The 14,837-nt window shown below is 41.7% G+C and overlaps 1 protein-coding gene across 10 annotated transcripts in view; it reads left to right on the plus strand.

The window, feature by feature from the left end:
- The window catches only part of taf2 (TAF2 RNA polymerase II, TATA box binding protein (TBP)-associated factor), a 172,836-nt gene that overhangs the window by 91,420 nt on the left and 66,579 nt on the right, over positions 1-14,837 (plus strand). For all 10 annotated transcript variants that reach the window (XM_061819042.1, XM_061819045.1, XM_061819040.1 and 7 more), the window contains 3 exons: positions 4,907-5,061; positions 5,374-5,488; positions 6,635-6,744. In XM_061819042.1, the coding sequence (XP_061675026.1) occupies positions 4,907-5,061; positions 5,374-5,488; positions 6,635-6,744 (380 nt within the window). The remainder of the gene's footprint in view (positions 1-4,906; positions 5,062-5,373; positions 5,489-6,634; positions 6,745-14,837) is intronic.

Here is a 14,837-nt window from a genome sequence, read left to right on the forward strand (position 1 = left end):
TGTGAAGGAACACATGAGGGGAGTTGGTGTTAGAAAGCAAGATGCAGGAGATAGGCTGACATGGAAAAAGACTGACACACTGTGGAGACCGCTAACGGGACAAGCTGAAAGGAAAAGAAAAAATTCCAGCTCAGATCTGCAACAAGAGAAGGGAGTTAACCCAAAGGACAGTCTTGTCCCAGAAAAGACGTCTCCTGTGCGTTTCCCCACCATGGTCAGGTGACGGAGCAGGAAAAGTTAACACGGTATTTTTGTAAAACTGGCATGCGCATTGAATGAAATTAGCGTCAAGTTTCTCAGTCGTATTTTGTTCTTTGTTTAAGTATCTTGGGGTCTTGTTCACGAGTGAGGGAAGAATGGAGTGGGAGATCGACAGATGGATCGGTGCAGTGTCTGCATTGATGCGGACTTTGTATCAGTCCGTTGTGGTAAAGAGGGAGCTAAGTCGAAAGGCGAAGCTCTCAATTTCCCAGTCGATCTACTTTCCTACCCTCATCTATGGGCATGAGCTGTGGGTCCTGACCGAAAGAACAAGATCCCTGATACAAGTGGCCATAATGAATTTCCTTCGCAGGGTGTCCGGGCTCTCCCTTAGAGGGAGGGTGAGAAGCTCGGTCATCCGGGAAGGGCTCAGTGTCGAGCCGCTACTCCTCCACATTGAGAGGAGCCAGATGAGGTGGCTGGGATATCTGATTCGGATGCCTCCTGGACGCCTCACTGGTGAGGTGTTCTGGGCATCTCCCACCAGAAAGAGACCCCGAGGACGACCCAGGACACGCTGGAGAAACTGTCTCTTGGCTGGCCTGGGAACGCCTCGGGATCCCTCCGTAAGAGCTGGAAGAAGTGGCTGGGGAAAGGGAAGTCTGGGTATCCCTGCTGAAGCTACTTCCCCTGCGACCAGACCTGGAAAAGCGGTAGATAATGGATGGATGGAAGAGAGACTTTGCAGTTAAGCTGGAAAAACATGTCACTAATGACTCCAAATCAGTTTGGCACGGTCTACAATCGCTCACTAACTACAAGCGGGGTTCACCCCCGGTAGAAAACAGGAGTGGGCTCGCTGACGACCTAAATAACTGTTACTGGAGATTTGAATTAGACACTTCCACACTATGCACCCACCAACAAGCCGCACCACCTTCCTCTCCACCGTTTAGCATCCATGAAGGGGAGGTTATACAGATCTTCAAACAACAAAAGATCAACAATGCAGACCTTGTGTCCCCAACCTGCCTCAAAATCTGTGCAGACCAACTTGGTCCTGTCTTCATAAAAATCTTCAACAGGTCTCTAGAACTGTGTGAAGTACCAGCCTGCTTCAAATGCTCCAACATTATACTGATCCCCCAAAAAGTCTCAGGTCTTAATGACTGCAGGCCTGTTGCCGTGACATCTGTGGTCATGAAGTCCTTTGAACGCCTTGTGCTTGACCACCTCAAGAGCATCACAGGTCCCCACCTTGACCCACTGCAGTTTGTCTATTGAGCTCACAGGTCTGTGGATGATGCCGTCAACACAGGATTGCACTTCATCCTTGAATATCTTGACAGCGAGGGTACCTTTGAGAGGATCCTATTTGTGGATTTCAGCTCTGCGTTCAACACCATCATCCCTGAACTCCTCTCCTCCAAACTCCTCCAGCTCACCGTCTCGCCTGCCATCTCCCGGTGGATTTACAATTTCCTGACGAGCAGGACACAGCAGGTGAGGCTGGGCTACCTCATCCACGTGCAATATCAGCACCAGGGCACCCCAAGATTGTGTCTTCTCCCCTCTGCTCTTCTCGCTTTACACGAATGACTGCACATCGTGCCATCCAACTGTTATCCACCTGAAGTTCGCAGATGACACCATGGTCATCAGCCTCATCAAAGATGGCGATGAATCTGCGTATCGACAGGAAGTGGCGGAACTTGAGCTTTGGTGTGGTCACCAGACCTGGTGAAGAACCTTGCCAAGAATGCCTCCCTCAGCCACGTGCGCACATAAAGCGCCCGGCTCGACGGTGTTGTTCATCGCGTACTGCAGCGGCTATGAACACCCCCCTAAAGCAGCTCCATTATATGCCACCACAGTGCCGAAAAACAGCCACACCAGCTAAGGCGCCGTGTTCGGCGGTCACGGCTTCTGCGAAGGCTGCGCTTCGGGCTTTGCGGACAGCGACGGCTCTGAAGAACCCAGCCGAGAATGCCTCACTCAGCCGCGTGCGCGCAGTAAAACGCCCTGGCATGACAGTGTTGTTGATCGCGTACTGCGGCATCTGTGAACAACCCCCTAAAGCAGCACGGCTCAGCTCTTCCTCACTCAGCCGCGCGAGACAACAATGCAGTAAAGCGCCCTGGCTCAACGGTGTTGTTCATTGCGTACTGCGGCGCTATGAACAACCCCCTAAAGCAGCTCCGTCATAAGCCACATCGGCTGGCTGCGATGGCTCATCTCCGCCGCGGAAGTGGATCAGACGGGGATGCAGTTTGGCCGTGATCGCATATCATCTGAATATGACTCGAAACAATAGTTTAATATTGCCCTGAGGGCTCAAAACAATTGTGTAATATTTTTCCCGGTAACTTCACTTGGTTGTGTCGTGTTCTCCTTTTCGAAAAGAGCTTCCGTGTCAGAAGGGACGTGTTCATCTCCCATAGTTAGGGTGCACCGCGTGTTTTCATTGGCGAATGTCCGGGTACCGTCACGTACAGAGGATGTAGCCAATATGGCGACCACTTGGATGTCGTAGAATGACACTTCTGCAACTTTGCGCATGGATGACGCGTTCTCCACTCACATTTGTTTTCCTATCGACATTGAAGTGAATAATGTTACATGTATTTTTCACGACAATATCTATTTTAGAATGTTAATAGCGATGACACTTGGGCTTTAAATTTTTGAGCAGCGAACCTAATATTTTTCTGCCTTGAGCCATGTTAGGACACTCACTCACATCCTGCTCGTCCAATCAGTATTGGTATTTATTTATTTATTTTTACATTTTGTGGACCGCACGATTCGTCACTTTAAACTGCTCCTTTTGCACAATTGACATTACCAGTTTATATAGGTTTTACATCTTGCACGTCTTATAAGGAATAGTATAAACAGAAATGTCTCTTGTTCTTTTTTCTGAATGTCATACCAGGGCAGTACTGACTGCCAGAGAAAAAATCCTTGTGTGTTTTTACACACTTGGCCATTAAAGCTTATTCTGATTCTGATATTGTTACAGTGTATGTCGGTTTCTGTGAGGTGTGTTAAAAATGTTTAAATGTGTTTAAAATTTTCACGCGTTCAATAACAAACCGTGGTTTACAGCCAGACCTCGGCAACTCCGCCAGACTAAAGAGGATAGATATTGCAGCGGGGATAGCACCTTCTACCGTAGCACTAGAAACCAGCTGACTAAAGAAATTAACATTGCAAAGAAGGAAGATGCAGTAAAAGTGGAAAAACATCTTGCCGCTAATGACTCCAAATCAGTCTGTCACAGATTACAATCGCTCACTAATTACAAGCAACGTTACCCCCAAGTAGAAAACAAGAGCGGGCTTGCCAACGACCTAAATTTTCTGACACTATATTCTCACTGAAGAGGTAAAATCAAGTGAAGATTAGTTACAAGTTTGTTTATGGAGATTAACAAGTTAAAAATACTGTAATTTCTCGACTATCATGCGTCCTGAAGTATAATGTGCACCCCCAAAAGTTGACCTAAAAAAATCATGAAAATCCTTCCACCAATGTACATTGCTCAGCACCAATTTGCTGCTACCCATATGCTCAGAATATCAGGAATGAGTTGGATGTATATTTTATGTTTGTATATATTAAATATTGTATATTATACACACACACACACATATATATATATATATATATATATATATATATAGTTTTTCAAAAAAATTCTCCGGACAACAATCCTTAATATTAATCATCGTGCATGTCTTGATGTAGCGGTAATATCATCTTGGGACAGGGCATAGGACACGTTTGTCCTGGTCCCTGTAATTGCCAGAACAGAATCCCTCAACCAACTAAAATAAATGCTCAGTGGTGGCACAATATTTTATTAATAGTGTTGATAACACATATTACAGTCTTAAAAATATAAACTGTTTCAACTCAATATTTTTTTTGCATTAAATCTTTGTGCATAAAACGTTTGTGCACAGTGCAGTTTATCCACTACATTACACATCCTTGGCCAAGACTTCAAAATAATTTCCATTCAGAAAAAGATCCATAGTAGCTTTATTTAGTGCATCACAGTGGAACTCATCATTGATGACTTGGTACAGTTCCAGTGCCTCTAGCATCATGAACATCCCATCTTGCTCCCATCGCATGTCATCCTCTGTGCTTTCCATGGCGTTTGTGAGGAAACATTTTTTTAATCCCAAGAGTTTGAAAACTGTAAGACTGTATAATGTTGAGTGACATTTCGCTGTCTCCATCGTATGGTTGGAGTTGTGTATTACTAGTTGAATTTTGTTTTGTCTCTTTTTCTGGGCATTATATTATATATATATAAATTATAAAACGAACGTCCGAACTTGTATCCCACTAATAATCAACACATTTTTCTTGTCATCAATTACTACGCCATACAATTGTCAGGTTCGGGTGAGGGCCTGCTTAACACTTTCTGCACACAAAAACTGTCCGAGGAAAAAAGAAAACAAGAATAGAAACCGGACAGGAAGCTAATTGTAGAGATGTTGGTCTTGTAGTGGAGGTTGTGGTTCTCATCCATCGCTGCGTAGAAAGGCGTATTGTTGTCAGAGTTCTCCTAGCTTCCAATAGTTGCTGTCATGAGGATACTCGTGTATTAATGTCCCCAACACTAAATTCATTAAAAAAATGCATAGTGAAAAATTGCAGCTCACTTTTTTCCCCCTCTTTCCTGAAGGTTTTCAACAAACTTTTGAGTCTGGCCAGCACAGCCTCATCACAGAGATACCAGAGTCACATGTGGAGCCAGATGCTTCTTTCTACTCATGCCTTCTTGAAATCCATCTCTAATGTGTCTGGCAAAGATATTTCCCCTCTTATCAAACAATGGGTGTATCCTTTAATTCACAGCAGTCAAATTCATGATCCGCAGCCCAGATCTGGCCTACCATGTCATTATGTGCTCTGTGAAAGCCCGAGAATGATGTGCTTTGATGTGTGATTTATTTCTTTTTCTTGCTTGGTTACGTAATTTAGTTTCCTTAACATAAAATGTATTTTTTTCTTAACTTTTAATATTATTTTCATAATGTGTTTATTTTATTATTTGATAAAGCTTTTTTTTTTACTGAAAAAATTTGGCAGGAAATACAAAAATAGCATGTGCAAATTGTTTTATTTTCTTCTTAACTCATTCACAACCAGAGATCAGAGTGCTGTCGTAAAATTCTATGGCAGCTTTGTATTCAACAGAAAGAGGAATGTTTTGGAGCTGGAGATCCGGCAAGACTACACATCTTCTGGAACTCAGAAATATGTTGTGAGTATGTGAATTAAGAATTTCGATACTGGACTTGGACATTTGACTTCTTTTTGTTCTCGGGATGAATCTAAAACAATACGCACACAATGCAATGCGCTCAAACCTAATTGAACAAATCATTGCAAAAATGACATTACTAACTCACTATCACACTATGAACAATTGGATACAGTATATAGTTGGTATGGAAGGTATTCCGAGACCCTTCAGTACTTAAATTGCATTATATTTTTATTTTGCAGACATTTGCTAAAATCATTCATTTTTTTCCCTCAAAATGTACACACACCGTAGATGCCCCCCAAAAAAAAGATATAGACCAAATAACATTTGGTGGGAAAAAAAAAAAAAATATATATATATATATATATATATATATATATATATAGCAACTTTGTAAACAATTGAGAAAATTGGTGACATTTCAAATCTCTGTTAGCTGGTACTAAAAAAAACCAATTGTACTGTTTTGTTCCGTTTTGACAAACATTTTTTTGTAAAAACATGGTCCTGATACCTGGTGGCACACTGCTATGCATTATTTTGTAGTGTTAAGGAAGTGTATGGATGTAAATATGTACCACTAGGATTTGAATAAAAAATGCCACTGGAATTTTTATGTTTTATTGTTGTATACATATTGTGACTAAATTCATCTGGCTAACATTCGCTATCTGAAATTCACCGCCTAAATTTGTCACGTGGCGTTACATACTAAGAAAGCGTAACTTGATTGGCTGGGTGATGGGTTCTGACATCCTTTGCTAATGTTTGTGACCTGAAGTCAACCTGCCTGTTTTACACTGAATTTAGACGTTGAATTTCAGACAGCAAATTTTAGCCATTTGAATCTCGGGAAACTGAAAATATTGCATTTGAATTTTGAATGGGTGATTTATTTATTTATATATTTTTTTAAATGAATTTTTTAAAATTAAAAAGTTAATCTGAAATACATCTATTGAAAATGTGATCACTTTGAAATAATGTTAATTTTAAAATGTAGTCAAAATATGTATACCAAAATACAACATAAAATATTCAGTGGCATTTTTAATTAAAATCCTGCCATAGAAGTGACCTGATACAATAGTGTTGATGGATACAGTACACTGTTTTCTCAAATGTTTATCGATTCCGCAGGGTCCCATAAAGGTGACTGTGCAGGAACTAGATGGCTCATTCAACCATACTTTGCAGATTGAGGAGAGCAGCCTCAAACATGATATTCCATGTCACTCCAAGAGCCGAAGGTGCTGTAAAAAATACAATATACAATAAAATTGTTCACTGTCATTTGTCATTTTAACTATTTTGGATTTTGGAAATGGCAGCATGGCAATACAGAGGTATCTCTATTTACGAATGTTTCACATTACGAAACGATTTCCGTAACAAATTAATTTCGAAAGTCGAGGCACCACTATTTAAAGGCTTCCTGACAGTCAGGCTGAGGTTGAAGTCTCAGTTGGAAAATTTGGATTTTGCAGTTTACTGTGAATCCCCGCAGTAGGTGAAATTCGCAATTTTCTATTTACTTATTTGTAAGATGTAGGAAACTTGCCAGTCCCGCAATTATTAATATTTCCCAAACATTTATTCTCATCCATACTCATTAAGACTTTCTGTACTTTAAACGTGTAATATTAACAACACACAGTATAAAATAAATGTACTTACCATTTAAATTATGTATTTTGAATGTACTGCACAGCTGGGAAGAACTCATCTGTCACCAGGGTGTTTTTTTTTCATTCTTTATGTACCGGACCAAAGTTTTATTTAACTCGAAATAGCTCCTGACAGGTGCAAACCATTTTACCTTATTTGAAGTGGTCAAGGAATTCCATGTTGCATTTTCTTCTGCCATTCACTGCGAGATAGTTTTTAGGTGGTATCATAGGGCTCGAAATATAGTATTGTGATGCCTTCCCAATGATGTTCGTGGAAATAATAGTTTCTCACGTTGAATGAAAAAGAAGCGTTACTGTAAGATGTACACCAAACTCACTCTCAGCTCCCTCGCACCTACAGTACATGGTCCCACTAACACAGAGAAGGTATGCATCCAAAAATACTCAGAAATCTCAGTGCGCATTGAGTAGGCTTTTTTACTCTCGAGGTATTTAATACCTGCTAATCAGTCAGCCAGGATAGGCTCCTGTGAACCTAATAAAGACAACCAAAAATCATTGATTTTCCATGTTATGATATATATAATGGGAATTTTTTTTTTTTGAAGGGAGGTGTGGGGGCAGTGAAATCTTGTTTATGCACACACTGTACAAACAGTTCCCTCCAAAAGTGTTTGAACGGCAAGGTCAATGGTCAGGTCTCAAATGCCATTACATCTAACTGCATTTTAGCAAATGTACTATTCTCATTACCTTTGTAGTAGTTGTTTTTTGCACTGTCCCTTTGTGTCAGCACTATATTTACGAAAAAAGAGACATACAGTCCCCTCCCAAAGTATTGGAACAGCAAGGTAAATTTCTTTGTTTTTGTTGTATGCCAAAGACACAAGACATAGCAGATGAGCCTAGGGGATTCCACCTCATCCACAGGAACCATCAGCACCAGGGCACCCCAAGGTTGTGTCCTCTCCTTGGTGCGCTTCTCGTGCACAAACGATTGCACCTCAATGCACCCGACTGTCAAACTCTTGTTTGTAGATGACACCACAGTTATCGGGCTCATCAAAGACTGTGACAAGTCTGCATATGAACATGAAGTGGAGAGGCTGGACCTTTGGTGTGGCCAACACAACCTGGAACTGAACGTACTAAAGACTGTAGAGATGATTGTGGACTGCAGAAGGCATTCTTCACCACAGCTGCCCCTCCTTCTGTCCAACTGTCAACCTTCGAGACCTTCAAGTTTCTGGGAATTACAGTTTCACAGGACCTGAAGTGGGAGACGAACATCAACTCCATCCTCAAAAAAGCCCAGCAAAAGGTGTACTTCCTGCAGCTTCTGAGGAAGCACAGCCTGCCACAGAAGCTGCTGAGACAGTACTGTGTATCTCCATCACAGTCTAGTTTAGATCTGTGAGAAAAAAGGACATACTCTGACTGCAACGGAAAATAAAAACTAATGAACTGTAGGATGGTTGGCACCAGCCTACCCACCCTTGATGACTTGCACACCACCCGAATTAGAACGAGAGCAGGCAGGATCCTCTTGGATCCTCCACATCCTGGTCACCACCTATTCCAAGTCTTTCCCTCCGGTAGGGGCCACCAAACACTTTTCGCCACACTGCCTTTAGTTTTTTTGGACATTTCTGGCACATTCACCTACTTAGAACATTCGCCTATTTGGACATTCGTTCGATTTTGGTGGCTATCCGTCTGGCGTGTTAGCTCATGTTGCACGCTACTAAACTGTTTTTGTATCTATTTTGTGTTAGTTTGTTATTGTACTGTGTTATATTGTGTATGATTGAATTGTCTTAAACGCAATACAATTGCTTTTGTTAGATTTTGCCGTTTTGACCAAGGAGATTTATTCTAAATAACATACATAACACAGTTCTCATTTGTTTCTGGAGGTTTCTCCCTAAGTCTCGACTTCAGGAGGTAAAATACATGCTTTGTTGGTTTAAGGTTCGGTAATTGATTTGGTGAGTCAAAGACCTTCCACTCCCCCTCAAAAGTCCTTGTTTTGTTAGCAGTGTGTTTTTGTCATTGTCTTGTTGCATAATAAAGCTTCCCCTCAATAGTTTTGATACATTTTTCTGTAAATTGCCACACAAAATGGTTTTATGGACTTCCGAATTCATTATGCTCTGACCATCATGCGTGACATAAATAAAGATGAGTGAGCCCGTTCCAGAAATAGCTATGCAAGCCCAAGTCATGGCACACCTACACCATGCTTAACAATTGGACGTGTTTTGGATCACAAGCAGATTTTTTTCTTTTTCTATCACTTTGGTAGAAGTTAATCTTTGTCTCATCAGTCCAGAGAGCTTTGTTCCAGAATGGTTATTGCTCATCTCTCTACAGCTTTGCAAAATCCATTCTTGCCTTCCGATTATTTTTGCTCAGTCGTTTGCATTTTGTGGTACGGACTCTAGATGACTTCTCTCGAAGTCTTCAAACAGCTGATTGTAATACCTTCACTTCTGCCCAGGGGATGTTGACAATCCATTTTGTCTGGCAATTTAAAGAAAAATTCATCCAAACTAATCGGGTGAAGCTTCATCATGCAACAAGACAATCATCATGCAACAAGACAATGACCCAAACTACACTGTCAACACAACAAAGGATTTCTTGAGGGGAAAAGCGGAAGCTCTTAGACTGCCAATCAAGGGACCTTAACCAAATATTGCATGTGTTTTACCCCCTGAAGAGGAGACTGAAAGGAGAAACTCCCAGAAACAGACAGAGGCTGCAATGAAGGTCTGGAAAACATTTCAAATGAAGAATGCAACACATGATGAAATCAGTGAATCGCAGGCTTGATGCAGCCTACTGCATGTAAGGGTTATGCCACCAAATACCAAATGTTATTTGCTTTAGGTTAATAATTTCTGATCCAGTACTTTCGCTCACATGAATTATGTATGGCTTCAAAAAAGTTGCTCTGTCCCGAGCTGTTTAACACATCTATATGTAAATACCATGAAATTAACCATGGATTTCTGCGCTTATCTTATTCATATTTTGGTCTGAAACGCAAATGTTTTCATGATACAACAAAAACAAAATAATTTTGGAGGGAACTGTATGTATGTATCTCTTTTCACGTAAATACTCTGCATACAAAATGGGACAGTGAGAACAAGTGCAATAGTAGTGGAAATAAGTACAAGTGCTGAAATGGGGTTTGATTTAGTGTAGTTGCAGTCCTGTGTCGAGAGAGAGAGAGATGAAGAGGCTCAAGTCATTCATCCACCTGGTAGCTGCAGCCACATCCATGAACGTGGAGGAATATGGAGGCCATAACCTTCCTTTCCCTCTTCACTGTTCTGGTTTCTTGTCATGACTTGAGGGGGAGCAGGGGACAGCCGTTAAACCTCTTGGATGTATGAATAACACCCTACCACTTGGCCTGGTGATTGACCATTGTGGCAGGAAACTAGGACATAATGGAGTGGATGTTAGACTCAATGATAGCAGTATCGAAGTTTGATTGCATGTTCAGCCTGACCTTCTTCAGATGTCGGAAGAAAGACATTCTCTTTGCAACCTTCTTCGGAAGGGTGATGATGTTGAGCTCCCACTTAAAAATATCCTGAGTTATGGTCACTGCTCGGAAATGGCTTCACTTGCAATGGCAACATGAGTGATGTCCACTGTGAGAGGAAGGGGCTGGGTTGCGCTTCTTGTAAAGTCTACTACGATAGCCACTTTTTTCTGGACACTGAGCACAAAGTTGAATAGATCGGTGGTTCTCAGAAAGTTGTCACCCTGAGATCCAAATTTTCCTGTTGTTGCAGTTGTGAGGTGCTTATACAAAAGTTGAGGACCACAGTGATTCTTGTTTTGTTTAGAAATAGCGTCTTAAAACATCCACCATATATGTATTTTTAAACACCATTTCAAATGAGTTGTACATACTGCCAAAAGCGTATCGCGAGCAAGAAGCTGAGTTTCAACACAATACTTGTTTATGGAGTTAACTAGTGACAAGAGCACAAGTGAATAGCATTTCCTGTCCCATACATAACATGTTGTAATTCTTGTAATTTTGTCCTCTGTGATTTTGACTAACCGTAAATGGATCCGGACACATTTTGGGTAGCCACCATTCAACCATTGGCTTGAATTCCCAATGGTATAATCATGTGGTTTCCCTCTCACACAAAGAACAGCTGTTTGTTTTCTGGACCTCTTTGAGTATTGTGCTTGTCCACTGATTGAATTCACAACTTAATTTGTATTTATTTTTGGAGTATTTGTATTTATAATTCAATGGAAACAATGGATTTCCCTCACTTGTCATCATTGATGACTAAGAACCACACATCTGTTTGTTAATCTGACCATTGCATTGACAATATCCCATTTTTCCCGTGTTTTACGGGTCAGTTGTAACAACAGAGGGGCAGTGTTAGGTCTAAAAATAAACGAATCCAGCAGTCACTTTAGCAAATGTAAAACTGTAATCTGTTTAAATCAAGTTTGTCAATCTTATTCTAGCTCAGGGGCCACATGGAGGAATATCTATTTCCAAGAAGGTCGGACCAGTAAATCATGGTGTGTGTGTGTGTGTGTGTGTGTGTGTGTGTGGTGTGTGTGTGTGTGTGTGTGTGTGTGTGTGTGTGTGTGTGTGTGTGTGTGTGTGTGTGTGTGTGTGTATTAGGGTTAGTTATATACTTTATAACTTCAAAAGAAAAACTTCATTATTTTCATTGTTTTAATACAGTTCAATATCAGGGTGTCATTTCTCAGAAATATAAATTTGCATTTATCAGGAAATGGCGGCACACATCGGTGCAGCGGCTCTTAGCTCTGCAGCTTAATGCTTTTTCTTTTTTATTATTTCGGTGTTACTTGTGTATTTCTGCAAAGCCACAGTGACATATAGCTTCCAGGACCTGATTGATCTGGAACTGAAGCACAACTTATCAATAACAAAGGAATATCAAATGAAAACAATATTCCGGAGGACATCGTGATCCCACCGAGATCTCCGTGGATAGCTGCTCTTAGCAAGCAACGGAGAAGGCGGAGGGAGCGTGAACAAAAGCGAGGATGTCGGGCGGGCCTGGGTGCTAAGCTAATAAAGCAACCTCACAGACCTGCGCTTCCAAGCATCTTTTTGACCAACGTAAGATCCATCACCTACAGAATGGACAAATTGGAATTACAACTAGCCAGTAGCAGCTTTGTCTGGAACTGCAGTATTATTTTCATCACAGAGACATGGGTACATCCGCGAATCTCCTATGCTGCAGTTTTGCAAGCAGGCCGCAAGCTACATCGACAGGACAGAACCAAAGCATCTGGTAAGACCAGAGGGTGAGAGCTTTGTGTCTATGTACACAATGACTGGTGTTCTAACACCAGGATCATCAACACCCACTGTTCTTCTGATTTAGAGATTCTTGCAGTTTCATGCAGACCCTTTTATCTACCGAGGGAGCTAACAGTGGTCATTGTTGGAGCTGTCTATATCCCGCCAGATGCTAACATTAGTGTAGCACTTAGCTGTCTGCTCAATACTGTAAACAAACTTGCAACTCACTCATCCCGACGGAGTATTTCTTGTAGCTGGTGTCTTCAATCAAGCATGTTTGAAGACTGTCTTATCCAAATTCATCCAGTATGTGACGTGTCCCACCTGAGGAGACAAAACCTTGGACCATGTTTACTCCAACATTAAACATGCATACAGGGTCTCACCCCGCCCCCATCTTGCTGGATCCGATCATGTCTGCGTCACCCTTACGCCCACATACATCCCCCTATGAAAACAAAAAAGGCCCAAACAAAGACAATTACAACATGGCCTGAGAATGCACTGTCTTCACAGAAAACAATTGGAAAAAGATGTGGGAGGGATTACAGCACATCATAAATTACAGCAGAAATAAAATGTATGCTGGAAACACAGACTCCTCGCTGGCAGAGGAACTAAACAATTTCTTTGTCAATTTTGAGACAGACTGATCAAATCCAGGCTCATCACAACCACCTCACATCAGCAGCACACTGACGCTTCAACAGCATGAAATCAAAGGTATGCTCAGGACTGTAAATACCAGGAAAGCAGACGGAGTGCCGGGGAAGGTACTGAAGGCCTGTGGTGATTAGTTGACCAGTGTTTTCACAAAAATCTTCAACAGCTCCCTGCAAAAATCAACCGTTGCCTCCTGCCTGAAATCTGCAATGATCATCCCCATTCCCAAAAATTCAGCCATTCACAGTCTAAATAATTAAAGGCCTGTTGCACTCACACCTGTGATCATGAAGTGCTTTGAGAGTCTGGTTGCACGCCACATAAGGGGCTCACTTCCTCCCTCACTCGACCCCTACCAGTTTGCCTACCGATGAAACCGGTCCACCGAGGATGCTATCACAATAGCTCTCTACACTGCACTGAACCACCTGGAATGCCAAGGGAACTACAGTACATCAGCATGCTTTTCATAGACTTTAGGTCAGCCTTTAATCCCATCATCCCAGGCATGTTGGTTGACAAACTCTCCCTCCTTGGACTATCTCCTTCCATCTGATGCTGGATTAAAAACTTTCTCACAAACCGTCCACAGTCTGCCAAACTTGGCCCACACCTCAATCACCTTCAGGACCGGGTCCCCCCAAGGTTGTGTACTGAGCCCTCTGCTATACTCTCTGTACACATATGACCAGATGCCAGCCCATACCAGCAACTCCATTATCAAGTTTGCTGATGATACCACCGTGATCAGGCTCATCTCAAAAGGAGATGAGTCTGCCTGCATAGACGAAATTACAAAATTGTCAAATGGGTGTTCTACAAACACACTAAACACCACAAAGACGAAGGAAATCATGTTGGACTTCTGTAAGTGTGGCATGGACCCGTTTCCACTGTTCATCAATGGTGAGTGTGTGGAGAAGGTCCACTCCTTCAGATTTCTGCGTGTCTACATCACAGAAAAACTCACCTCGACTGTAAATACCACAGCAATAGTGAAAAAGGCCCAACAGCGACTCCACTTCCTGAGAGTGCTCAGGAAGAACAACTTGGAAGCTAAGCTACTGCTGGCTTTCTACAGAACTACCGTTGAGAGCATACTCATATTCTACATCACAGTGCGGTACGCTAGGTGCACAGTAGCGGACAGGAAAGCTCTGCAAATAGTGCCCAGAATATTACTGGCTGCTTTCTGCCCTCCGTAGAGGACATTGCGAACTCCCGCAATCACAGCAGAGGCACGAACATTGTAAAGGACTCTTCACATCCTGGTCACCAATTGTTTAACCTGCTACCATATGACAGGTGGTACAGCTCCCACAAAATATGGACAACGAGATTCAAAGACTCCTTCAACTCCAAACCACTGGACGTAACAGTACGTGTAATGTAATATTATGCAACTTCACTTTTGTCTGCTCTTTGTGGTTTTAATAATCTTACCAAAGCATGGACAGGGAGTATAAGACTGAAAAATACATGCTATGCATCTATTTATTTATTTATTTATTTTAGCAATGATTTTAGTCTTGATGTACGTATTGTCATTTTTACCTAAGATATCCTTCCATTTTTATTCTATTTTATTCTCCTTGTGGAGAAACACTCATCATTTCATTGTATGCACATTAAAGGCTTTTGATTGATTGATTGATAGAAATAAAAATAACATTATCCTGTTCTGTAAACAAGTTCAAGAAGAGCTTTTTTTGTC

Source organism: Syngnathoides biaculeatus, chromosome 5 (assembly GCF_019802595.1).
Source record: "Syngnathoides biaculeatus isolate LvHL_M chromosome 5, ASM1980259v1, whole genome shotgun sequence".
NCBI lineage: Eukaryota > Metazoa > Chordata > Actinopteri > Syngnathiformes > Syngnathidae > Syngnathoides > Syngnathoides biaculeatus.